The sequence below is a fragment of the Lithobates pipiens genome, unplaced genomic scaffold (genome assembly GCF_037356315.1).
Source record: "Lithobates pipiens isolate NorthernLeopardFrog02 unplaced genomic scaffold, aLitPip1_a1.2 Scaffold_3, whole genome shotgun sequence".
NCBI classification, from domain to species: domain Eukaryota; kingdom Metazoa; phylum Chordata; class Amphibia; order Anura; family Ranidae; genus Lithobates; species Lithobates pipiens.
In genome coordinates this window covers 171,151,804-171,179,770 of record NW_027507790.1, presented here as the reverse complement: position 1 = coordinate 171,179,770, position 27,967 = coordinate 171,151,804, and the positions used below count along the sequence as shown (strand labels likewise).

Below are 27,967 nucleotides of genomic sequence, written 5' to 3'. Positions count from 1 at the left end.
TATATATATATATATATATATATACATATACACACACAAGGTTTCCCTTTTAGAGCCGTCAGAGGGTGCATGCATGCCAGTGCACGGTGGGGGACCTGATGGCCAGTGGGCATGATCTGGCACGCGCGATCATGTGTATGAGCACCAGCACGGGGATTTGTGTGTGTAAACACACAAATTCCTGTGCTGTCAGGGCAGAGGAGACATGTTGTTTGTTCCTACTAAGTAGGAATAGCGATATATCTCCTCCCCTAGTAAGCCGCATCCCACCACAATTAGAACACACTGAGGGAACCCACATTTAACCCCTTCATCGCTCTCTAGTGTTAACCCCTTCACTGCCAGTAATATTTACACAGTAATCAGTGCATATTTATAGCACTGATCGCTATACAAATATCAGTGTTGCCAAAAATGTGTCAAAAGTGTCCGATGTGTCCGCCATAATGTTGCAGTCATGATAAAAATTGCAGATTGCCACCATTACTAGTAAAAAATAAAAATAAAAAAAAATAATAAAAATGCCATGAATCTATCCCCTATTTTGTAGATGCTATAACTTTTTGCACAAACCAATCAATATACGCTTATTGTGATTTTTATTACCATAAATATGTTGAAAAAATACATATCGGCCTAAACTGAGAAAAAAAAATAGCTTTTAAAAAAAAAAAATGGGGTTATTTATTATAGGAAAAAGTACAAAATATTGTGTTTTTTTACAATTGTCTTTCTTTTTTTTTGTTTATAGCGCAAAAAATAAAAACCGCAGATATTCTCAAATACCACCAAAAGAAGGCTCTATTTGTGTGAAAAAAAGACATCAATTTTGTTTGGGTACAGTGACGCACGACCGCACAATTGGCAGTTAAAGCGACGCAGTGCCGTAACGCAAAAGCGCTCTGGTCATTGAGCAGCCAAATCTTCCGGGGCTGAAGTGGTTAATATAAATGCATATTAATATAATATAAATTTAATGCATTTAATATAAATGAAAACCAGTGCCGAATGTTAGGGACCACCAGTGCCAAATGTCAGTGCCCATCAGTGCGGTGTCTTCAGTGCGGTGTCTTCAGTGCGGTGTCTTCAGTGCCCATCAGTGCGGTGTCTTCAGTGCCTATCAGTGTGGTGTCATCAGTGCAGTGACACCAGTGCCCATCAGTGCGGTCTTATCAGTGCCCATCAGTGCAGTGTCACCAGTGCCTTATCAGTGCCCACCAGTGCCTTATCAGTGCCCATCAGTGCAGTGTCACCAGTGCCTTATCAGTGCCCATCAGTGCAGTGTCACCAGTGCCTTATCAGTGCCCATCATTATAGAGTGGGGAGAGTTACAGATAATCGGGACAGAGCAGATCTCAGGCTGATAGATCTCTATGTGAAAACACTGCTCGTCACATCCCCGCCTCATTTCCGTTCTAATGTGCAGGGAGGCAGTGCTGTACGACGAGCGGTGTTTTCACATACAGATCTGTCAGCCCGAGATGCAATCTGTCCCGATTATCTGTAACTATCCCCACACTAGAGAGAGATAGCAAGCGGGCGGTGGTGTCGGGGGGGGGAGGGGTGGTGCTGGTAGGGAGGAGGAGGACACCACCACTATGAGTGACACAGACCAGGGTGAGACCCCCTCTGCCCTCTACAGCGAGCCAGGCGGAAGTACAAGTTCCTGCTCGCTTTCAGAGGACTACAAGGGGGCGTGTCAGACCGCTGGCTGAGGTTACTGGAGGGATAGCAGCCAGCGATCTTACAAACAGAAAATCACCAGGCAATAATGTTTTTTCAGCAAGTTCAGCAGCCTATTGCAGAGGAACAACAGAGCTCAGAAGAACATGGCTGACATAGTTGGTGAAGGCAGGAGATCAGCAGTGAGAACATGGAAAAAAAAATTCCCAGAGTTACGCTTTAAAGTATATTTAATTCCTACAAAATGATTTATAATGTTGTGGATTTAGTAGGGAATGGTTAAAAGCTGTGATGTATTTTTTATGTGACCAGTTATATTTTCTATCACCACCTCATGCATGGAGGATTTCCACCATTAACACTGTCTGTGGTTGCAGGAAAGCAAATTGCTCCGTCTATGGCTGGCTTTAGACCATTCTCACCACAACAGTGGTGACAACTCAAAATATAGGTTTTTTCCTCGCCATCGGTCTTGGAGATATTGGTCACTAGGACAATAGAGCATTTTAGTTTTCACAGCGGGTACACAGACAGCAGTAAAAACCCAACATAGGTTCTAATCCTCCCCATCTCTATCCAACAATTAGATACACATTGAAAAATTCTCTTACACATCTGATCTCATTTTCTTATGTTATACATTTTTAGATCTATTCCAGGTTTCGCCTTTATGCAAGCCTTTAAATTGCTGATGAAGCCAGCATTTTGTTTCTATTTTCTGGCTAGTTGTAATTCAGTACCCCTTGGAAGAGGACTTGATTAATTTTACCTTCCATTCATCTGATCATTGTTATTCTGAACCCTTGTCTTCTCCAGCAGAGCAACCTGATTTTAATTGATTGCATCACTTTGTATGCTACGTTGCTCTATATATTCCCTTTACAATAAATAGGTCTCTTCAGTTTATCAGACTAATATCAGAACAGTGTGACCTCTGTGGGAAGTCTCTGCAGTGCTTTAAGTGAGAAATCCATATGTATACCTATTATTGATTGCTTGTGGTATGATATTCTGAGCTGTGTACAGCATCGGCACACCTCGCCTTACTACCAAAAACAAGAATTATTATGCATAGAAACTGAGGTTTTTAAGTGACTTACTTCTGTTGGATATTTAATTGCGCTCCAGTGCCAGCTAAGAATTCCGTTCCCCTGTATCAGGTTGAAGATAAAAACCACCGCTGTCATCTCCAGTGATCTGATGGCACTGATTTTTCCTGATTACACCTCTCCATTCAGTAATGCTCATGCTGTAATATGGTAATTGTGCTTTAGTGAACTAAATGTCTCTTGGTCTACTTTAAAGTGGTTGTAAAGGCACAAGGTTTTTTACCTTCTTGCATTCTATGCATGAAGGTAAAAACCTTCTGTGTGCAGCAGCCCATCCCCCCCCCCCCCATCCCTATACCTGAACCTCTCTCGATCCAGCGGTGTCCACGAGAGCCTTGCTTCTCCAGGGGTTCACACTCCTTTATTGGCTTTTGGCAGCAGCGGGAACCATTGGCTTCTGCTGCTGTCAATCACAGCCAGTGAACCAATTTAGGAGACTGAGGGGCGGAGCTGAGAAGGTGGGGTGGGGGCACCCGGCAGGACAAGAGCATCGTCAGGGGACCCGAGAAGAGGAGGATTTGGGCTGCTCTGTGCAAAACCAATTGCACAAAGCAGGTAAGTGAAACATGTTTGTTATTTAAAAAACAAAACAAGACTTTTTCAGTTTAAAATGCAGCTGAAGCTTTGTTTATTACAGTAAGCTGTAGTCAGGTTCCATATAGAGCAGGGTTTCCCAACCTTTTTTACCTTCAAGGAACCCTTGATGAAAATTTTGAGTTCTCGGGGAAACCCTTGAAATAATGTTCACATCTACAGCTCATAGAACATGGTCAACAAGATGTTGATATGGCAATCCTTTTTAGAAACCGCATTAAAAAAAAAATTGAATAAATATACTTATTTAATGTGAAAATTGTGCTAACATCTTTCTGCACAGGTGCTCAATTCTGTGTTGAACTTGAGATAAGCCGTGTACGGGGGGGGGCATAGAAAAGTATAGGGATTAGAAGGACAGAACACAGGGGGGGGCATATTAAACAGGGACAGGTGGGCACGTTAGGGGGCACGTTACATGGGGACAGAAGGGTACATTATGGGGCACAGCAGGCAACATTACATGAGGACAGGAGGGTACATTATGGGGCACAGCAGGAAACATTACATGGGGACAGGAGGGTACATTATGGGGCACAGCAGGAAACATTACATGGGAGCATGAGGGCACAGCATGGGGTACAGCAGAGCACATTACAGTGGGGGGGCCATGGGGCACATTGCAGGGGGGCACAGCAGGGCATATTACATTGGGGCACATTATGGGGCACAGCAGGTCCATATTACATGGGGGCAGTAGGTCATATTATGGGGCACAACAGGGCATATTTCGTGGAGGTAGGGGGGACATGTTATGGGGAGCACACAGCAGGACACAATATGGGGCACCATAACCTTGATGCTCCCCATAGCTGGGCTTTATAGGTGAGTAATAGAATGAAAATGATTTCTAAAAAGAAAAAAAAAGAAAATTGGGTATCTTTAGCAAGTGGCTAGCACTTCTGCCTAGCAGCACCAAGGTCATTGGTTCAAATTCCAACCATGGCACTGCATGTCTGAAGTTTGCATGGTCTCCCTGTGCCTGCGTTTCCTCTGGGTACTCCATGTTCCTCCCACACTACCAAGGCATAATGGTACATTAACTGGCTCTTTTTTTAAATTTGCTCTAGTATGTGTATATATGAATGGGGGTTAGGACCTTCGATTGTAAGCTTCTTGAGGGCAGGGACTGATGTGAATGTGCAATGTATATGTAAAGTGCTGTGTAACTTGTCAGTGCTATATAAATACCTGTAATCAATGAATAAAGCGTTCTGACTTGGAAATAGTATGCAGATTCAGAGCTTTGTGTTCAATCTGACTCACATTTGCATACCAAGAAAACGGTATTCGGTGGAGGTCAGCATTGCCTCCATATTCCTTACATGCAGATAGACAATTCTTATATGTTAAATACACCTTTCTTTACCTTTGACAATTTATATTATATAATTGTACAAAAACCCACATAGCTGTTTTATTTACATGTACTGACCAGTTTTAGGCGTCTACTATACTGAATGTATGCATTATATATCATTATTTAAACATAATGTCTGTAAGATGTTTGACAATCTGCATAAGAACAAGACCATTTTATTTTCAGTCGTGTGAGTCCCTAGGAATTGGGATGGGCTGAGAGAGTATGAGGGCTCCAGAGATAATGGAAGAAAGAGGCCATAGCTGTACTCCCATGGTATAAGGGGTTCATATGCTTTGATGTACAGAATGGACTGAACACTGCTAAGGGCAGAGGACACTACATTGGGGGGGGTGATGTGAAGGGAGCAAAGGGCACTGCATTGGGGGGTACAGAACACTACTGTGGGGGGGAGGGGGGGGCAGAGGACACTGCTGTGATGCAGTTTTTTTTGGGGGGGGGGTGCTTGATAGGGTTTTTTTATTATTATATTTTTTTTTTTTAGGCTAGGCTCGCACCATTTCCCCGCATCCAATTCGCATGACAGGAGATTGTGATCAGCTCTCGGTGGAGTTGGTTCCCATATCTCCGGGGCGGCTGCGGAGCAGCTTACACAGGAGTCCTGTGCGTCTTTGGCTTAGTTTCAGGGCCGAATTCAGGCAAAGATTCGGCCCCGATTCATCCCCGAAATGGAGAACAGGGATGCACCGGACCCCTGCTGCGATCCGCATCTGTCTGCAGTGTGAACCCAACCTAAAGGGTGCCTTGTAGTAGGCCCTGACCCCCATCCCCTCCCGGAGATCTTTGCTTTCCTCCATGTTGTCTACGTAGATCTCAACCTCTGAAAGGTTGCTTACCCCTGCATTAACTAAACATTCATAGTCTATATAGGTAGCAATGGGAGTTTCACAGGTGCACTGCAATTTTTTTTTCTGTTCACAGCAAGTATAGGCCATCATGACTAGCTAAACATGCCGTACCTATTTATTTTCTAATTTCATAATAGCAACACAGTTGTGGCTTTGATATAAAGTAGCAACCCTGGCTGGGGTGGAACTATAAATATGCAAACTTCCTATTTGCCAACTTTGATACAGGCCTCCAGTAGTGCACTGTCGGAAATGTTTGATTTTCTTAGCAAGTACAGACTTTACATTTTTCATTTCTCCTTTATAATAAGATATATGGCAGGCAGAGCAAATGATCATCTTATGGCTATGAGCCCCATTGGAAAACAAAAACAAAAATCTTATTTATCTTATATATTATTTATAGATACGGGAATGAAAAAGCATATAAAGTATTTGTGCAATATGGACAGATTGATATAGGGATTCTACATGATTTTATATTTGTCTATGTGATATGTGTATAATAAAGTTGATTTTTATTATTTATTGGTCTAGATTTATAGGATTATTTTTAGAGACCCAGAGTCAAAAGACCAGCTTTTTATTTGTGTTTTCTTTCGGATTATATGCTAGGGACGCTAAGGTCACTATGATATGTAAGGACCCATTTTTTAAGTAATTTTAAGGAGCTGGAGGGAATTTTGTGAGTTTTAGGCTATGAGCCCCATTGTATACCCACAAGCTGTTCTTGCAGTGCTTTCACCACTGAAAAAGGTGTTCTTTTTTTCTATTTGTTTCATTAGGAGCCACATATAGCGCTCAGCAACTGTACATATGTTATAATTAATAGTATTATTATACAGAATTTATATAGCGCCAACAGTTCTCGCAGTTCTTTACAACAGGGCTCGACAAATCCCAGGCGCCAGGTCGCCATTGCGACTAGAAATTGTTACCTGGCGCCTGGGTTTTTGTCACTGACAGGTGCCTCTGTTGCTCTGTGTCTGGTGCCTCCAGACACAGAGCACTGTCTGGTAGTCGGGATGGAACAGGAAGAGAGCAGCTCAGGAGCCGCTGACATCCTCCTCCCTTCTCCACACACTGTTGGCAGAGAGGAGCTGTCAAAATTGAGGCTGAATGTCGGGGTGGGCGGGACCCTGCTTTCCAACACCAGCCAATGGGATGGGATCTGGTCGGGCCGATACGTGTATGTGGCCCCTCCCCTTTCTTAAGCAGCCCAAACATTGGCTGGCTAGCTGCCGGGTCCCGCCCACCTCGGGTCCCGCCCACCTCTGACATCACGCTGAATGTGTCAGCTCCTCTCTCGCCATACAGTTTCACACAGTGCAGCACTGCAGGGAGCATTCAGTTTCACAGTTACACTGTCGGCTGTGAAACCTGCCAGTGCTACCTGTCAGTGCCACCTGCTAATACCAGTTAGTGCCACATGCCAGTGCCACCTGCCAATGACAGTTAGTGCCACCTGCCAGTGCAATACAGTGCCACCTGCCAATGCCAGTTAGTGCCACCTGCCAGTGCCAGTTAGTGCCACCTGCCAGTGCCAACCAGTGAAATCGAGTGCCACTTGCCAATCCATACCAACCAGTGCCACGTGCCAACCATTGCCACCTGGCAGTGCAATCCAGTGCCACCTGCCAATGCCATTTGCCAGCACCACCTGCCAGTGCCAAGCAGTGCTACCTGCCAGTGTCAATCAGTGCCATCCAGTGCCACCTGCCAGTGCAATCTAGTGCCACCTGCCAGTGCCATCGGTCAGTGCCACCTGCCAGTGCCATCCAGTTCCACCTGCCAGTGCCATCCAGTGCCACCTGCCAGTACCAGTTATTGCCACCTGCCAGTGCCAGTTATTGCCACCGGCCAATGCCAGTTAGTGCCACATGCCAATGCCATCTGCCAGTACCACCTGCCAGTTAGTGCCACCTGCCAGTGCCAGTTAGTGCCACTTGCCAGTGCCACCTGTCAGTGCAATCCAGTGCCACCTGCCAGTGCCAGTTAGTGCCATCTGCCAGTGCCACCTGCCAATCTGTGCCACCCATTGCCACTTACCAGTGCAATCCAGTGCCACCTGCCAATGCCAGTTAGTGCCATCTGCCAGTGCCAAGCAGTGCTACCTGCCAGTGCCAATCGGTGCCATCCAGTGCCACCTGCCAGTGTAATCCAGTGCCACCTGCCAATGCCAGTTAGTGCCACCTGCCAATGCCATCTGTCAGTGCCATGTGCCATCCAGTGCCACCTGCCAGTGCCAGTTATTGCCACCTGCCAATGCCAGTTAGTGCCACATGCTAATGCCATCTGCCAGTGCCACCTACCAGTGCCAAGCAGGGCTACCTGCCAGTGCAAATCCAGTGCCACCTGCCAATGCCAGTTAGTGCCACCTGCCACTTGCCAGCTAGTGCCACTTGTCAGTGCCACCTGCCAGTGCCATCTGCCAGTTCCAGTTAGTGCCATCTGCCAGTGCAATCCAGTGCCACTTGCCAATCTGTGCCACACATTGCCACCTGCCAGTGCAATCCAGTGCCACCTGCCAATGCCAGTTAGGGCCACCTGCCAATGCAATCTGCCAATCAGTGCCACCTGCCAGTGTCACCCATTGCCACCTGCCAGTGCCACCTGCCAATGCCAGTTAGTGCCACCTGCCAGTTGGTGCCACCTGCCAGTGCCAAGCAGTGCAACCTGCCAGTGCAATCCAGTGCCACCTGCCAGTTGGTGCCGGCTGCCAATGCCAGTTAGTGCCACCTTCCAATGCTGCCCATCAATGCCACCTGCCAGTTCCCATTAGTGGCACTTCAGTGCTGCCTATTGGTGCCCATCAATGCCACCTGCCAGTGCCCATCAGTTCCAACCTCAATGCCGCCCCATCAGTGCCCATTAGTGCAGCCTATCAAAGCACATCAGTGAAGGAGAAAAAAAACTTATTTGCAAAATCTTATAACAAAACAAAAGTTAATTTTTTTTTTTTTTTTTTTTTTAAATATGGTCTTTTTCTCTTGGCATCAGGCATGAACAATTCTTATTGTCCGATGCCCCAGACATGCAGTTCTGGGCGCTGGGCACAGGATTTAAATAACTGGCTCCTAATTTTTTCAGCTGGCTCCTATATTCTAAGCAAATTTGTCAAGCCCTGCTTTACAACATCGGGGAAGACAGTACAATTACAATACAATTCAATACAGAAGGTATCAGAGGGGACCTGCTCCTTAGAGCTTACAATCTAGAAGGGAGGATGCTTGCCTTTTTATATACAGTACTTTCCTGAATCCCCAACACTAAACTAATTTTGTCTAATTTATGAATGTATTATTTTGATTCTGTATATTTGTTTGGCTTGCGTCTTTTCATATCTATATCAAGAACACAATCTAAGGGTTGCGAATCTTTGTTTTAAAGAAAACTTCATCAACACTTTTATACTGGTTAGCTACTTTTTTAATATGACACTTGTCAATGTTTTCAGGAACGTATTATGGCATGTGGAGGAACACTTGTTATGGCGATTGAATGTTAACTGCCCCTAGACAACTGGTGTGCGATTGTGTTTGTATAACCTCGAGCCAGCACATGTTACAGTGAATTAATTGAGGGTTTTTGGAAGCAGCCATGCATGTCATTATGACTCTCATGTGGATTGCCCTAAGATCTCTTTACTGATGCTGGTCATAGAGGTTGCACATCCATTGTAAGATTAACAAAGGAGAAGGAGGTTCCTGGCAAATTGATGTTTGTTCACTTGAGAGGCAACAGTTTTGTGCCACTTGTATATGAGCTCTTGAACTGTGTTATCCCCAGTGCACACTGTAGTGGGGCGTGATTGGACTGAAGGAAAATTTAACAATATCTGATAGGTTAGCTGTAAATTGACTTCCTTGAAAAACACAGTTTGAGATTTTTTTCCCACGTTAATCAAGGACTATTCACATCAAAGCCCAAGTCAGTTTTTTTTTTTTTTTATTATTAAATGCTATTGTCATTGATGACTTCTAGCGACCAAATGGTTGGTGTTTCTCCAGAATGATTGGGCCACCTGTTTTCACAGCAGCATGTTCATAATTTAATTTACTATATACAGCCACTTTTTTACTGGTCATCTTCCTCTTCTTCTCTTCCCTTCAACTTTCCCAAGCTTTTCAAGTGAGTTGGCACATCTCATGTTCTCAGTGTGCTTAGTTACTTGGGGGTTTATTTACTAAAGCTGGAGAGCGCAAAATCAGGCTAATTTTTGCATAGAAACCAATGAAATTCCAGGTTTTATTGTCAAAGCTTAATTGAGGTTAGAAGCCGATTGGTTTCTATGTAGAAGTGAGCCTGATTTTGCACCCCACAGCTTTAGTAAATAAATCCCTGTATATCTGGATCTCACCAATGTTACTGGTTGGCTAAAGTTTGGCATTCTTTTCTGTCGTGCGGAGGTAAAATAATATAATGATATTGCTTGCACGTTTGAAAGTTTTGTTAATGCAACATTTACTTGATTTTTCTAAACTTAGTGCCCAAAAATTTGAGTTTGTACAATATCCATTTTTAAATAAATGTAGAAAGCGTAGCGTTAAAATTATATACAAAGATTAGAAAATACAAAAAAAAAATCAACATATAGAAAGAGTGAGAAATCAGATTAAAATCCAAACTGTGCTTCTAAAGTGCACATAAGAAAAGAGTAACCGATATCCACATAACCAGATCTTCAGTGCACTTCTTTCTAATGCAAGTACAACAAATAACATCATTACAATACATGAAAAATAAAATTGAACGTCAAACTGAATATAAAGTCCACATGAGACAAAAGTAACAGATATCTACGTAAGCAGATCTTCAGTGCACTTCTTTCTTATGATTGGTGAACCACAACCACCAAGTGGTAATGCCTCTACCTTCATGTAGTGGGATAGTACCTTTACCAGAAAAATGTCCATTGTTGGCTAATTTAAGTTATTAGAGATGTAAGCAACTTGTGATGGTCCACTACGGTCGCGGCGGATCTGAAGTATGCCTCAATTCTCACCCACTCCGTGATCACAGTAGTAGTAGTGCACCATCACATGTTGTACACAGTTTGCTGTGAGAGGTTTTGTTTTGCTGACACCAAGTTTTAAAACATGTGAGTGGAAACATTGAAGTGTGGTTGTGGAATATTTTAATAAATCAATTTTACAGTATCATGCTATGTGGAGCACTTTTTTTGTTTATTTTTCACATATGGATATGCTTGGTTGGAAGTAATCATGGTACTTACCAAGGTGGGGTTTACCTGCTCCTTTGTCAAACACGAGAGTGGGAGGCAACATCAGCTGGTGAGTGCGTTTTCATTGGGAGAGGAATCACAGACACGTCGGTGGGGTGGAAGATTGAAGGATTGGACGAATATTCACTTCTATTGTTTTCTTGCACTTTATCAATAGACTTTATTTATATACCACGTCATCACGGGGTGTTATATGTTTAGTGTTGATTTTTGTCTAGATCACTCATCAATGGTATTAAGCGCTACTTAAATTATCTCCTAATTATTTGCAGTACACATTGTTTAGGTATAATTTATTCTGTTTGCATATTGTTTCACGAAAGTAGCTGCTGTTTTACACTGATATTTTGTTGTACGTTAATGCTTTTTTTGGCGCAGTGGTGGTAGTGATCAATTTTTTGGGGGAGGTTATTTTTCAGTACCAGCAGACTAGGCCATACACTGTGCAAACTTCTTTCCAATTTATGTCACTTCTGGTGACTCTCCAGCAGTAATTACAGATTTTGTTGAATTGGCTGTTTTGACAGAACAGCGGCAGCGTATACACTACAGTACACAATATAATGAGTGGACATTGTTAGTCCGCCCACTTGTAACCAATAGCATAATAACTTTTTTACTCCTTAACTGGTGTTCAAAACAGCCAACTCATTGTGTACTGTCATATATACACTGCCATTGCTCTGTGAAAACAGCTAAGTCATCAAAATCAGCAATTACTGCTGCTGAAGAGTCACCGGACGAATTGGCTCTTTTGACAGAACACCAGCCTTAGTCATGGAGGCCTTCAACTTGATCTTAAACTTAAAACTTTCTTTCAGTACTCCACTACTACTAAACTATTGGTGAAAGATGGGAATACACATAATAAGTTGATTTCCAAGTGTGCTTTGACCTTTGGCGAGTTGACTTTATAGCGGGTAAGGTCATGACTGTAAGTGGACATTCTGAGCTCAAGTCAAATTAAGAGCAATTTTGCTTGGTTTCATGTAGTATCCAGTATGTTTTATTATCTGGAAAAATGGGTATATGCAGTACTAAAAATGTACATTTATAAAAGTTCACAAACTTTGACACAAAAGTCCATGTTTCTTTTCTGAAGTCACCCAAAGTGTAATTCAAACAGACTGAGTGAATATTGATATCCTCCACCGAACATCAACACATCGGGCCTCTTACCCCAAATAGTGGACCACTAGGTTATAGGTCAAACGGGCATATTGTATATCCAGAGGCTGGTCATGTCTCCACTAAAACAATAAGCAACTGGATCTCGTGTAGCCCTCACAGATGGTAGATCCACAGGTTCATATATTGAAATAAGAGAAAAAGACTCCTCACTGTGCAGTATATCAAATCCGTGTATAATTTATTTACATTTAAAATGATAAAAACAAGCATGTCAAAAGCATAAAACAAAGAGATTTTCCCAACCCACAAGATGGCCGCGGTCAGCGCGTATAGCAACCTGATGTCAGATCTTAGACTTCCCCTACACGTTTCGTCCAATGAGGAACGTTGTCAGGGGAGTCTTATGTTTTATTATCTGATGTTTTATCTGTCTGCCTATAACCCTTTCATCAAACAATGCCTAAATCATTTAGGTAACTTTTAAAGTGTGTGTGCTTTTTCTAGGACAAAATATCTTTTTATGTCCCAGTTTTCATAATATATCATCAAATGTATTACAGATAATGTGGAGTAGACGATTAGTGACAGCAGCATTCATATCACAAAGAAGTATAACTGGTTTAAAAGACAGCATTTTTTAATATGCTCCGCAGCTCATTGTACAGAGCGCAGCATGCCCACCATAGCTATGATATTATTACATTATAGTGAGATTAGACATCTTTTTTTTTTCTAATCACAATATCCAGCTGCCTCAAGCAGTGGTGTCCAATACATGAGAAGAAATGGGGTAAATTAGAGAAGTGCGGGTGGCTGCAGTAATCTGGTAAATGTTCTGGAAATGGTGTTCAGTCACATGGAAGCTCTATCCCTACCATAGAACATAGCTTTAGGCTGCTGGCGTTTGCACATCTCTGATTCAGTCCTGTTTTCTCAAAGCTCTTCTCAGAGACAGCACAATAAAAATGACTCTGCCTTTGTGTGACGGTAACTGCAGAACTCCAAGGCTTGGTATTATCACCACAGTCAATGAATTGATGGAGTGTGGCTTTCCATTATTACTGGCCAGCTGCAAGACAACACGAAGAAAGGAGGAACCGTGCAATTAACACCCAATGATTTCCTGACGGGGACAGGTGATTTTAAAATGAATGTGTAATCTCTGCCCAACTTAAGCAGCTTCGTTGTGTCCAGTCTTAAAGCGCGAGCTCTGTATTCCGAGAATTGGTGACGCCATGCTTCCGAGACAATGGATACAAAGCGGTTTGTGTCACTACGACGAGGAATTAATAGTCTGCATGCTCATGAATATCGGTTCACTGTCTACGGTCAGATATATTCTGATTTCTGCAGTATTGATTTCACAAGGCAGACAAGAGAGTTGCGTGCTACGGCTACAAATCACAAGGCGCTCATTTGGAATTCCCTTGAACAGCTTACAATATAGAGATATCAACAGTGACATCTTACAAGCAGTTATTTCCTTGATAATCTTGACAGAAGCAAAGGGGACGGTATCACAAAGTATTTAAGATATTAGAGATCCCAGTAGGCATCAGTCAGTCGATGGGATTTACATAGAACTGGAGGAAAGGAAGAGCGGATGCACTGCTTTTAAATGTTGATCGTCTAATCTGGGCTTGAAAACGTACGGTTTGAAGCTAGAATGCAAGCAGATAAAAAAGACCAGCTCATGCTGCGATGTGTACGTTAAAGAAAAATCATTTTCAATAAACACGTACCGGATTGTGATAAAGTACCATGTATGCAGTGTGGCTCCCCCAGCAACTGTTTTATAGCATGTATTGTGGTGTGATGCATTGCTAAAATAAAATAAAAAAGGGTTATGTTCTGGTTTAAAGTGGAGTTCTGCTTAAAAACGAAATAAATAAGGCCCCTTTCACACTGGGGCGGGAGGGGCGTCGCCGGTGGCAAAACGCCTCTTTACTGTCATTTTAGTGGTGGTATTTGGCCACTAGTGGCAGAGAAAGGGTTAAAACCCCACCGCAAGCTGCTGCAGCAGCGCTTTGCCAGCGGTATAGCTGCGCTGCCCCTTTGATTTCAATGGGCAGGAGGGGTGTATACAACGCTCGAAAGATGCTGCTAGCAGGACTTTATTTACCATCTTGCTAGCGCATTGCTCCAGTGTGAAAGCCCTCTGGGCTTTCACACTTGAGACACAGCAGCGGCTGTTTCAAGGAGATTTGCAGATGCTATTTTTAGCGCTGTAGCGCCTGCAAAGCGCCCCAGTGTGAAACGGGTCTAAAAGTCAGCAGCTACAATTACTTTAGCTGCTGACTTTTAATAATCGGATACTTACCTGTCCCAGGGTCCAACGATGTGGGCGAACAAACTCATCTCCCCCTCCTCTCTGCGGTGCCGACATCATAACTATGGGCATCCGGCTGTGGCTTCACAGCCAGGCACCCATTGCACATGTACGAGCCGCGCCATGACTGGCCGGGCAATCATCTGGGACCTGTGACGTGTCCCGCATGATTTCCGACAGGGAGGGGAGAGAGGTGATCTCCCTTCCAGTGCCGCAGAGCCCTGGAAGGAAGTGGGAGCCAGAACCCTTTAAAAATAGGGTATCCGCCCCCCCCCAAAAAAAAATGGCATGCCAAACATGGCGTGTCAGGGGGTCACCTCCCTTAAAGCGGAAGTTCCATTTTTGGGTGGAACTCCGCTTTAAGATTCATTCCAATGCTTTACATGTAATGGGTAGAATGGGCACTGTGAATATAGTAGATTAACCGCTTAAAGCGGAGTTCCGCTGAAAAAAAATAAAAGTAAAAGTCAGCAGCTACAAATACTGCAGCTGCTGACTTTTAAAATAAGGAATTTTACCTGTCCAGGGTGCCCACGATGTCCTCACCCGAAGCCGACCCAAGCTTCGGGTACAGGTGCCAGCATCTTCAGTAAGGGAACCGGGAATGGAAGCCTTGCGGCTTCACAGCCCGGTTCCCTAGTGTGCCTGCACGAGTCGCGCTGCGCGTTCTGAATGGTCCCTGCTGTCTTCTGGGACCTGTGTGTCTCCCAGAAGACAACGGGGGCGGAGGAGGGGCTGGACATGGCTTAGTTTACCATAGATTCTGTGACGCTCTTTCACAGTACTGTATTAGACAGGTATCTGCCCCCCCCCCAGCAGAAGTTCCATTGCTGGGTGGAACTCTGCTTTACGGGCCGGAAGGATTTGCGCCCTTAATGACCAGGCCATTTTTTTGCGATACGGCACTGCGTCGCTTTAACTGATAATTGTGCATGCGACATTGTACCCAAACAAAATGTATGTCCTGTTTTCCCACAAATAGAGCTTTCTTTTTGTGGTACTTGATCACCTCTGCGGTTTTTATTTTTTGCGCTATAAACAAAAAAGAGAGACAATTTTAAAAATAAATTTGTGTTTTTTACTTTTTGTTATAATAAATATCCAAAAAAAAAATTAAAAATAAACTAATTTCTTCATCAGCTTAGGCTGATATGTATTCTTCTACATATTTTTGGTAAAAAAGAAATGCGCAATAAGTGTATATTGATTGGTTTGCGCAAAAGTTATCACGTCTACAAAATGGTATATAGATTTTTTTTTTTTTTACTAGTAATGGCGGTGATCTGCAATTTTTAGCGAGACTACTACATTGCGGCAGACAGATTGGACACTTTTTTGACACTTTTTTTGGGACCAGTGACATTTTATACAGCGATCGGTGCTAGAAATAGCCACTGATTACTGTAAAAATTTCACTGGCAGGGAAGGGGTAATCGAGAGATTAGGTGTTCCCCAGGGAGGTATTTCTAACTGGGGGGGGGAGTGTACTGACTAGAAGAGGAGAGAGATCGCAATTCCTGATCACTAGGAACAGAAGATCTCTCTCTACTCCCCTGTCAGAACAGGGATCTGTCTGTTTACATTGACAGATCCCCGTTCTTGCACTCTGAGGAGCGATCGCGGCTGCCGACCACGCACATCAGCTCCAGCGTTGCGCCGCAATCGCGCGCATGCCCCATATCGCTCTTAAAGCGGCTCATGTACACCTATGGCGATTCACACAGCCCTGCCAACCTGCCGCAGTATAATGACGTGGCTGGTCGGCAAGCAATTAAAAAAGTTTTACTAAACCCATAACAGTAAAATCAGTCTTTGTATGCAGTAAAGCATGGTTGTTATACACACTGTGGAACCTAAGGGGTTAATCCTGCACAGTGTGTAAAAAGGCTGTTTGATTCCGTCTTCTCTGATCCTCCCCTTCTTCCACTGTCCCCAACCCATCTCCTGATAAGAGAGCCTTTGGAATCAATCTGCACATGCTCAGTTTGACGTGTATTGCTAGAGAGGGCCACGGGTCTTACATAGTAGGTGAGGTTGAAAAGACACAAGTCCATCAAGTCCAACCTATATGTATGATTATATGTCAGTATTACATTGTATATCCCTGTATGTTGTGGTCGTGAGGTGCTTATCTAATAGTTTCTAATAGTTTCTTAAACTATCGATGCTCCCCAATGAGACCACCACCTGTGGAAGGGAATTCCACATCCTTGCCAATCTTACAGTAAAGAACCCTCTATGTAGTTTAAGGTTAAATATTGTTTCTTCTAATTTTAATGAGTCACCACGAGTCTTGTTAAACTCCCTTCTGTGAAATAGTTTTATCCCTGTTGTGGGGTCACCAGTATGGTATTTGTATATTGAAATCATATCCTCTCAAGCGTCTCTTCTCCAGAGAGAATAAGTTCAGTACTCACGACCTTTCCTCATAACTAATATCCTCCAGACCCTTTATTAGCTTTGTTGCCCTTCTTTGTACTCGCTCCATTTCCAGTACATCCTGCCTGAGGACTGGTGCCCAGAACTGGACAGCATACTACAGGTGTAACCGGACCAGAGTCTTGTAGAGCGGGAGAATTATAATTTTATCTCTGGAGTTGATCCCTTTTTTAATGCATTCCAATATTCTATTTGCTTTGTTAGCAGCAGCTTAGCATTGCATGCCATTGCTGAGCCTATCATCTACTAGGACCCCCAGGTAACTTTCCATCCTAGTCTTGCAGCCTCATAGGACAGTCAGAGTAGAATGGAAACTCCTCCTTCAAGCTTTAACCAGACACGGATAGAAGTCACAAGACTGCTATATACTGCTGATGACAAAGGGTATTTAGCAGTTTATATTTACTAAAACTATTGCATTTCCATGTTCTGTGTACTGTGGGAGAGCAGATATCGTGAATGCAGGGATCTGGGTTTAGTAACACTTTAACTTCATTTTTGTTTTTTTGTTTTAAGATTTCGTCATAGTCCAAATTGTTGGTACTTGAGAGACTGGACAATACATGGATGGATCAGAAAATGTCTTAAATATGGTGCCCCAGAAAAGGCGTTGTATACTTTGCAGAACAAGGTAAGGCTTTATCATACTACTTCCATGCAGCACAAAATACTAAAATGTATAGATTAATCTGTAGCTTAGCTTATCTTGAATTGTTCTTAAAGTGGTAAAAACTGAAAATGTTATATATTGCAGGCTTTGAAGCTTACCAATCATTAGATATGGTGGCTGTTTTCATTTTTAAATTTTTAGGCTTTTTTCCTGGTGATCTGGCCAGTAACACAACTCCTGTATTAGCGTGCCCTCACTCTGAATGAAGGAGAACAGGGGGCACATTTGGACAGCAGTGTTGTCAGTCTGGGGGAGGGTAATGTTAGAAGTACTAACAGATTTAAGTATAGTAACCAATTGAAGCTGAACTGCAGCTAATACATCATAGTCAACAGCAAACAGTTTATTTTCCTTTTGGGATAATGGTTTTACATTTTATAGATAAAAGCTGATCATTGTAAGCACTCGTGCCAGTGCATAGTTTGTCTCATACCTGTTACTGCAAGAGAGCTTGGTCTGTTGAGAAACAGACTTACTGGCCAGATCACCAGATGAAAATAGAAAAATAAAAGCCTAAAAAGGGAAACTAATAGAGCCATCACATCTAAGAATTGACAATCGGCAATATAGAGTTTGCTTTGGGGTTCTATATGAGGGATTGACACGGCCCACCTGACAGAGCTGCCAACCCCCAACCACCCCCAAACTACCACCCAACCCCCCCCCCCCCCCTCTGAAAATATAATTATATTTTTGCTAAAATGCACAGCATCCCCCTGCAGTGCAGCTGGAGTGAGAAAAAGGAGGAGAAGCTGGGGGAGTCGTAAGAGTTTGCAGAAGGCCGTGCAATCAACCGCCCTGCTCAGCAGGGTCCCGGGCCCCGTTTTGCACTAATGGAGCCTGGGCTCGGGACAGGGTACCTTCTTTACTGACAGCAACTATCAACAAATTGGTAATTGCAAGTGTATATGCAATATAGTACTACCTGCAGCAGGGTCAGTCAGAACCAAGCGATTGAACTAAATTGAGAGAATTGAAACCCTCGTTCTAGTTTTTTTTTATCTGTCGCCAAGCTCTTTTTAAAAATACTCTGTAAAAAGACAGCTTTTGCCTCAGTAATCACCTCCTGTCTTGTGCTGTCCCCAATATACTCATTGCTTTTTAACCCAGCCCAGTCTTCTTCAGGGATGAATGACACCCAGCATCAGCCAACTCACTTTCTGTGAGCCCAGGGCATCAAAGACACACACCTGGAGAACATGTAATGAAGCCGACATGGGCTCACGGGAGAATGCTGCAGGGAATAGTGGAAAAGTTCTCTGAAGCTCTACACACAGACACACTCTCTGCAGCATTCAAAGTAAGCGGTTTCATGATGTCACTTAACTGGACTGAATACCCATGGAAAAAAAAGAAATCTATAAAATTTGAAAAAAAATGCTAATTTGGGGGCATTCAAATAAGCTGGAATTGATCCTTAAAGTGATTGTAAACATAATATTTTCTGTTTAAATGGTTCTTACTGAAATTTTTTAGGACAAATTAAACATTTGAGCTTAAACAACACTCCATATCTCTGTATTACTATACATTGAACGTTTCTAGAAGAGAAAGTTAAAGCGGAGTTCCACCCAAAAAAATGGAACTTCCGCTTTAAGGGAAGGTGACCCCCTGACATGACACATTTGGCATGTCATTTTTTATATATGGCTAATATGGCTCGTTTGTCTAGTTGGATTGCCAATAGGCGCTCATTTTAAACTTGTTTTTTACCAAGTTGAAAGGGATCGTGGGTGTCTTCCAGGACCACTATATTATGTATTACTGCACCTTCCAAACCGCACCCTCGAAAACAGGAGGAAGAGTCCCCTAGGACATACGCAGCTATTCTCGCCAGAACCATGTACCATCTCAGCAAGATATTGTAGTTGGCTACAATCAATAAACTATTTATGTATGATTGTGACGCACACTTTGACATTTTGGACCATTCCTCTAGTTCGAACGTCTCTCCTATATCTTGTTTCCACTTCATCATAGAGAACAGTTTTTGAATTGGATGTCAGTATAATTTACATCTTGGAAATACGGCCAGTGTGCTTGTCAAAGGATCCGTACAAATATTTAATTGAAGTGGCTGTTGTTATATCAGCTGCACATTGTAGGGTTTTCAAAAAATACACTATATTTGCACATAATGAAAAAGTTCTGAATTTTAAAGTTTGTATTTCTCATGAAGGGTTTCTTTTGATAGAATCCCTCTGTGATCAGGTAAGCAATATGTATCAGACTCTTTTTGTCCACCAGGCAAAGGAGTAGGGATTGACACCTGGGGTGAAATCTGGGTTGCAAACTAAGGGAGCCAAGGGATTTAGGGTTGCCACCTCACCCCGTTAAACCCGAACACACATGAATTACACAGGTTCTGAGGCTAATTTAATGCAGATAAAACACCAAGTGAGTTTAATTACCACCTTAATCAGTCACAGAGGGATGAGGTGGCAACCTTAATGGGAGTGTATGGGGACTTGAAATTACAGTATAAGGCTTTGTTTAACTATCCCATAAATGTAATGAAAATGATAGCATGGGACACATCATGATCTTTTGATCTCAGTCAAAGTAAGAAACAAATTTGTTTAGTGGGATGTGGGGAATATTCCATTTTCATCTAGGTGGATTGGGGTGTTGAGGAGTGGTAGTGAATTAGCTTTGGCAATTGCGCTGCATGGAAGTATTTGGCAAAGTCCAGGATTCCCAAGCTGCCCTTCAGCTTGGGCGTGTATATGGTGCATTTGTTCACCCGAGGTCTCTTATTCCCACATATAAATTTCAAAACCTTATTTTGAAACTTGTGTAGGTCTTGCATACAGATTGAGATAGGCAATGTTCTAAATTAATATAATAACCTTGGCAAGAGATTCATCTTGGCCTTCGTTTTCCACTTAGTAACAAAGTGTGGAAAATACACTACCCTACCCACATGCAGGACAAAGGTGTCCAGATCATGAGTTAACAACAGCACCAACACACTGCGATTTTGTATGAAATAAAAAGGAAAAAAATGAGGTCAAGAAGGGATGAAATCCCTATCAACTGGAAAGAGTTTCTACGAACTTCCATCGGGTCTGGGTTTTGTCAGGCACGATGCAGACTCTTGAGCAGGTAACCACAGATCAGTTAATAATCATCCGTATGCTCCCATGGCTAGAAAGGGCCTCTTGGATGAAGAGCAGCCTTGTTGGGACCATATGGGTGAAATTGACTGAACCCTTGCTTGGGTGAGAAGAGGGAGATGATGGCTCCTGGGTGATCAGTCCCAAATTTAGCAAAACTTCCTCTCCATCTCGAAAATTGGCAAAAGAATTCCTGGCTTCAGTGATAATTTTTTTCCTTGATCCTGTAAAAGTGTGGCTTTACTATCACATCCCTAGGAAGGCCACCTGGTCTCGGAGCTGTCAAGGCACGATGCACCCTGTCAATCTCCTGATGATTAGGGAAAATAAACGTAATATTTTAAATAGCAAACATGTCATACTTCCCTGCTCTGTGCAATGGTTTTGCACAGAGCAGTCCTGATCCTCATCTTCTTGGGTCTCCTACTGACACTTCTGGCTCCTCCCTTCTGAGTGCCCCCATAGTAAGCCACTTGCTATGGGAACACTCGTGCAGGCTCAATTCCGAGTCTTGCTGTGGATGTCCATAGACACACACAGCATGGCTCGGGCCTACCCCCCCCCCCACTCTCCCCTCACTAGCTGTGATTGCAATAGGGTTGCCACCTCATCCCTTTAAAACCGAACACGTATTAATTGCACAGTTTCTGTGGCTGATTTAAGGTGATAATTAACCTGAGTCATTGAATTGGAGCAAAGCACGCATATCTGCACTGTTTACATCTTTTCTCTCCAAATCGCTAAGTGTCGTTTCTCTCTGGTGCTTCATTCCTCTGTTATCAGCATGAGTTGCTTCTGACAAGTTTTACAGACACGTGAGATATATTTGTGTTGGGAGGGAGAGCTCAGAACAGAGCTTCTCTGTTCACAACACCAATAGTTCTGCTGTGTGGAGGGGGGGGTGTTCCTTTTCTCCAATCAGCTCTCACACAGTGTAACTGCAGTCTCTCCACCCCCTCCTCTGTGCTGCTGACAGATGAGGAAAGATTTTTAATATGATCTGCACTTTTGAAAGGGTGTAGAGAGGGGAAGACTGCAGATAAGCAAGTAAAACCTATGTAGGGGATTTGTTTTATCTCTGTATCATCTGAGGCAAGTCCCTTTACTGTGTATATGTGGGGGTTTACATCCACTTAAAGGTTAAAAAAAAACGTCTGCCTTTCAACCACTTTAAGGGCTCGGTTCCCGCTAGTGCGATGCTGGAACACTGCAAATCCACTACAGGTTCCCACATCGCATGGCTCCCGGCGGCAGTATACACTGCCCTATGCAAACTGCTGGGAATGTCAGTTAAAAGTTAATGACACCCCCAAATTAGTTTGCATATTGCAGTGCAATCAGCAAACTTGGAAAGGAATCAGATCCGATTCTGCTGCAGACCAAAGAAAGGGTCCTGTGCAAGTTTAATGCAAATTCAGCCATACGATCTTTATGCCTGAAATCGCATCACACAGAGATCCCATGTGGTTTGCAGTGCAGTGCGAATCACATACAATCTCAGACATCACAGCAGTAGGAACTGTCTCTAAATGTCATCAGTAATGCATGAAACACACCTCTTTTAACTGTGAGCACTGTCTCTGGGCCCTGGCTCACATTGATGCTACTTTGAAATCATGCTAGAAGTAGAACAATTTCAAAGAAGCAAGGTCAGCTTGATTTCAGGTGCTACATGATAGACATCTGTGTGGCTTTATGCAAAGATGTCTATTGAAGTCGTACCTGAAATCAGCAAAAGTAGTGCAGGACTTTTGCAAATCGTTGCAGAACCACAAAATCGTTTGCCATTGCCTCCAATAGGCTGCAACTTGTCATGCAATTTGATCTCTCAAATCGCATGTCAAATCGCTCCAATGTGAACCTAGGCTGAAATGCAGAACACAGCACTTTTCACCGAAGGTTTTCTGCTACCTGCTCAGCCCAAAATCAGTGCTTAAGGTGAACCCACCTGTGTACATAGAACTATTGCTCTCCATGCAGCATGGCACTGGCATATGCCTGTGACTAGTCTGCACCTTCTAATTGTGACTGAGAGCCTAAAAAAATGGTCATATGCCCATAGCATGAGCAGACATTGGAATGTTCTACTTTATTTTTCCAACTGCCAAAGTCTTTATACAGATTTTTCCATTCACCTATACTGTACTGGGTTTCAATCCCTTGTTTGCATGCTTCCATATTACTATTGATTGGTTTTAGACTGTCTTTTGTGTCGTTTACACAGGTTCAATATGGAATATTCCCAAATGATTTCACATTTAATTTATTACTTGATGCATTCATAAAGAAAGAAAACTTTGAAGGTATGACTTATATTTTTCTCTAATATTTACCATATGAGTTTACACTATTAAGTAAAAGAATGAAAAGCGATATCTGTTGTACTATGATTTGAAGGAGAGAAAGTATGGACAATGAAAATTACAGAATGCATAGAAATGAATGAACCAACAAATCCCTGTTTTAGGCAAAATGGCTACTTTTTTTTAATAGTTTACAGTGTTTATAAAGCTTCAGGGCCTTTTCACACAGGTGTTTATTCTAGATCCATCTGTTAGTTTTTCAGAGAGATCCGGACTGAACCACAATGTATGTATATGGTGCTTAGGTTAGAATCACTTTTTGTCCACAGGAATGGTAAAAAAAATGAAGGTCTGTGTCCTTTTTCGTTTTTGTGGACATAAGCGGATGTAAATGGCTGCTGTCCATGGATGTTATGTCTTTTCTGTTTATGTCCATTTTTAGGCAAAAATATATTTATTTTTACTTTTGTCATCTATCACAACTCAACAACAAAACAAAAATTCTAGAAACAAAATATCTAAGCCCTTGTATACACGGTCGGACATTCCGACAACAAAATCCGGCAGATTTTTTTCCGACGGATTTTGTCCGAAACTGGTGTTGCATACACACGGTCTGACAAAGTTGCCAGAAAATCCAATCATACGGAATGTGATGACGTTCGGTCGTTACGACGGGACTACGTTCAGCCTAGTAGCCAATAGCTTTGGTCTCGTAATTTGATCTGAGTATGCGTGGCACTTTGTCCAATCGGAATTCTCTACAAACGATTGGATAAAGTCCTATCGGATCATGTTGTCGGAAAATTTTATATCCAGCTCTCAAACTTGTTGGTCGGACATTGCGACGGAAAAAGTCAGATGGAGCCCACACACGGTCGGATTATCCGACAACATGGTCCGATCTGACATTTTCCGTCGGAATGTCCGACCGTGTGTACAAGGGCTAAGAGTGGTACTCAGATTTTCCTATTATCATTGGAGGTCTACATCCTTAATTGAATAGTTCAAAAAGAAAACCTCTATGAGTAAGACTTTTAAATATCGCTCAAATGAACACAAATATAGTTCAACAGAGTTATTTAAAAGATAAAAGACATATATTTATTCAAATTTTTTTAAAAAGAAACATCTGTCAGGAACATCTTATTCTATAGACCACTACAATCTACCACTTGTTTCTTGTTTGTGAGACAGAGTTTTATGCATGGAGATCCTTCCAGTAGATGTAACATAGGTCAATGTGTTTCGCTGACAAAACACCGCTTCATCAGGACCTTTAATCTCCCATGTGGATAGAATTGTTCGCTACAATAACAAGAAAGAAATATTGAAAATGAAAAGAATATACATAAATTACAATCTAAAATGCATGATATGATTCACTTACAAAAAAACACTGTATGTACCAATTAATCCTATGAATACAGGTACAATGGTGGATGGCAAATGGAAGAAGAGAGAAACCACTATCCCTAAAGGAACAAGAGAGGAAAGGGGGAAAAATATATATATATAAAATAATAATAGTTCTAAGTATTAATATCAGTATTCATCAGTTTTTTTCTTTGAAAAATACGTGACTGAACTGATGAAGACTGTGTGAAGGGCCCATTGCACACAAGGTCATCAAGAAGCAGTGCATCCGGGAAGGACCGGTCCAGACAGACCTTTGTCCCTGAACTCACAGGGCTCTAAATGTTGGTACCACTTGGTACAGCTTTGAACCGCAGCCTGCCATAGACTTTGACAGACTGGCTGCTGCACCCGTTCCTCTTGGGCACTCGAGGAGCAGTGTGCCCCTCCTGCCATTTTTAGATAACCCTGTGTGCAAGGGGCCTCAGACAGCTGAATCCTTGATTTTCCCGCCTGTAAGCATTGAACAGCAATTTACACAATATGCAATATATCCCAGCTACTGTATACTGGAAACAAACATCTTATGAGCTGAATGAGTATATATGACATTGCAGTCAGCAGGAGCTGTTTAATTGTATTTATTTACCAGTACTTTGCAATGCAGAGCTGCTGAATGGGGAGCTGATTCATGAAATGTGTTCAGTTCACGCTGTGTGTTTTCTGGACCAGGTTAATAATTGAAATCTCATACCTAGAAGGTTTCTGCGAGGGGCTTCCTTATTTAAAGCTTAACTCCAGGCAATTTTTTTTCCCCCTGCAATGGGGCAGTACTTCCACTGCACAGGTTAACTGCTCATTTTTGTCTAGGGCAGTGGTCTCCAAACTACGGTCTGGGCACCAGATATGGTCCTCTGCTTGTTTCTATCCGGCCTTCGGGACACTATTCCTCCAACTGACAATAATGATGAGGCACCATCCCACCTGCTGACACCAATGATGGGGCACTATTGCTCCTACTAATAGCAATGATGGGGCAATATTCCTCATGCTGACACCAATGATGGGGCACCATTCCTCCTATGAAGACCAATGATGGGGCACTATTCCTCCCACTGACACCATTGATGGGGCACTGTTCCCCCTACCAAGACCAATGATGGGGCACTATTCCTCCCACTGACACCATTGATAGGGCACCGTTTCTCCTGCAAAGACTAATAATGGGGCATCATTCCTCCCAGTGACACCATTGATGAAAAGCTATTCCTCCTGTTAAAACCAATAATGGGACAGTGTTTACTCCCCCTGATGCTGGGACATTTTCTACTCACACTGGCCAAAGTCTGGCCCACTTGAAGCCCGAATGACAGTAATCTGGCCCTTTGTTTAAAAAGTTTGGAGACCCCTGGTCTAGGGTATTGGAGAGTGGAGATTATACTTATCCTAATCTGCCTAATCCTCCTATCCTCCCAGCACAAGACGGGACCCTTCGGCTCCTGCCCACCTATACCAATCCCCCCCCCCAGTCTTGTGTGGTGGACTGTTCCTGATATTATCACAGCCATAGACCTGCTCTGGACGTGAAGACTTCAGGAACAGTCCACTGCTGGATCATGGGAGAGTGCTGTTTACCGCTGGAGCGGAGGTTTAGGGCAGTATACAGTTTTCTGGTTGCCCCTTGACAACTTGAGCAGTTAACCCATGCAGTGCGGAAACTGCCCCACTTTATAGGACAAAAGAATGCCTGTAGTACAGCTTTAACCATAAACCTTGTGTGGAATGTTTATTCATAGTAGCGTTTCTGTCAATTTGCTTCCTATAGGCCTATAAACACATAAAGGCCAAATTAGATGTCTACCAATTTGTCTTGAGTTATACCCAAACAGGACAAATAAATACACACCAGAAAAGCCAACAAATACATGTGTTTAATATGGCAATTTCTTTGTTGAAAATTATACTGAGTATAAGGCCCCAGTTTATTGGGGAAAAGGTTCTGTCATCTAGTGCTGCAACTGTGAGCGATGCCACATGGGAATTGACGATTGATTAGGACCTCATATATCATGGATTGCTAAGAATCTGTAAAAAGGACTATTCTACTTTCCTGTTTGTGTACTAGTCTCTGTGTCTTCTTTTCTACAGATGCTGCCTCTGTAGTGATTGAAATCATGTTGCAAGAGAGCTTCGATAATGTGTCCACACAGCTCCTGTCCCTCTATGCCTTACATAAATATCTCTCTGGAAACCCACAGTTGACGGTAAATCTATGTCTTGCTATATAAGCTTGTTAATGTTGGTTTTTCTGACATGTCGTTTTAACCTCATTGTAAAAGAGAGTCACGGTCCTAAACCTTTTTCATAGAATGTTTTAAATTTATGCTGATGTGTAGACAATGTTGTAAAGAGTCCCAAAAGAGCACTCGTCCAAGACTTCTCCCCATGCAATTACTGGCCAAGTAAAAACACTTATTCACTGTGTATCAACTAAGAGCTAGGTAGAAATTGGCCTTCTCGAGGTCTGTATGATGGTAGTAGGGGTCCTAGCACCTATCTACTAAATGGCCCAGTAAGTCCCAGTGGGCCCTTCTGTAGCTGCACAGTCTGCATAAATGGTATTTGCAACCTGGCCGTAATGTAACAGGCTGATTTTTGACTGCACATAGCATGCGGTATAATCAATAATTGTAGAGATGAGGTTTTGAATTTTATAGGCTTTCATGCTGAGAAAACTAGACAAATAGGGGGCGGCAGAAGGAACCTGTGCTAATGTGACCACTATGATTGCCTACCGATTATGAGCGGGGACATACTGTCATCTTTGACAGCTCAGTCTCTGCTAAGAGCGCCCAGTGACCGCTTTCTCAAGACAGAAACATTGACCATCCAGTGACGCATATGTATGCTGTGTGAGAATTAAAGCGGTTGTATGCCCAAAAAACAAGGCAAAAACCTGTAAGGCAAAGGCACAATGAGCTAGTATGCTAGCTCATTATGAAATACTTACCTTAGAACGAATCTCCCACAGGGCCGCCCGGTCACTGCTGACATTTTCCCTCAGCGTTTCTTCCGGGTTCGCAGCTCCGGCGCTGTGAGTGGCCGGAGCCACGATGACGTCACTCCCATGCATGCGCGTGGGAGCACTCCGTTACGGCAAGTTCCGGTACAATACGCTGGACCTTCACTGCGCATGCGCCGCTGATGTCAGCGGCTGCATGTAAGGTGAATATCTCCTAAACAATACAGGTTTAGGATATATTCATTGTACCTACAGGTAAGCCTTATTATAAGTTTACCTGTAGGTAAAAATGACCAAGCGGACAATAGAACCGCTTTAAAGCTCACCATTTTACCACTGTACATTGGGTGGAGTTGCGCAGGCAGCAACCGTTTATGGTAAAAAGAAAAAAAGCAGTTAAAAGAAGATATTTCTTCAAATCTGCCTGCATGCTAAATCTATTCTTAACTGATACTATACATGTGAGATTTGATGGCTTTCATCTGTTGTGCATTCATTCTATTGTGAATAGCGTAACTATGACTATCAAATGCAGGGCGAATTCTATTGAATTTAATTGGGTGAATACCTATTAACTTATGCGCTTGGTCAATTGCCCAGTGGATGATTAAAATATACCCCTGCATTTATTTGCCCCTCTTAAACCAATGTATGGGCGCTACGAGGGTCTCCTTGGATTTGAGATCATATATGGATACAAGACATTACCTTACATCACGGTAGGCCCCGGACCCCCCATCA

General features: G+C 42.8%; 1 protein-coding gene across 1 annotated transcript in view; it reads left to right on the top strand.

The window, feature by feature from the left end:
- MRPS27 (mitochondrial ribosomal protein S27) overlaps nucleotides 1-27,967 on the top strand; it is a 167,150-nt gene that overhangs the window by 80,881 nt on the left and 58,302 nt on the right. The window contains exons 5-7 of the mRNA XM_077462496.1: nucleotides 17,276-17,390; nucleotides 22,770-22,848; nucleotides 26,353-26,468. Coding sequence (XP_077318622.1) covers nucleotides 17,276-17,390; nucleotides 22,770-22,848; nucleotides 26,353-26,468 — 310 coding nt within the window. The remainder of the gene's footprint in view (nucleotides 1-17,275; nucleotides 17,391-22,769; nucleotides 22,849-26,352; nucleotides 26,469-27,967) is intronic.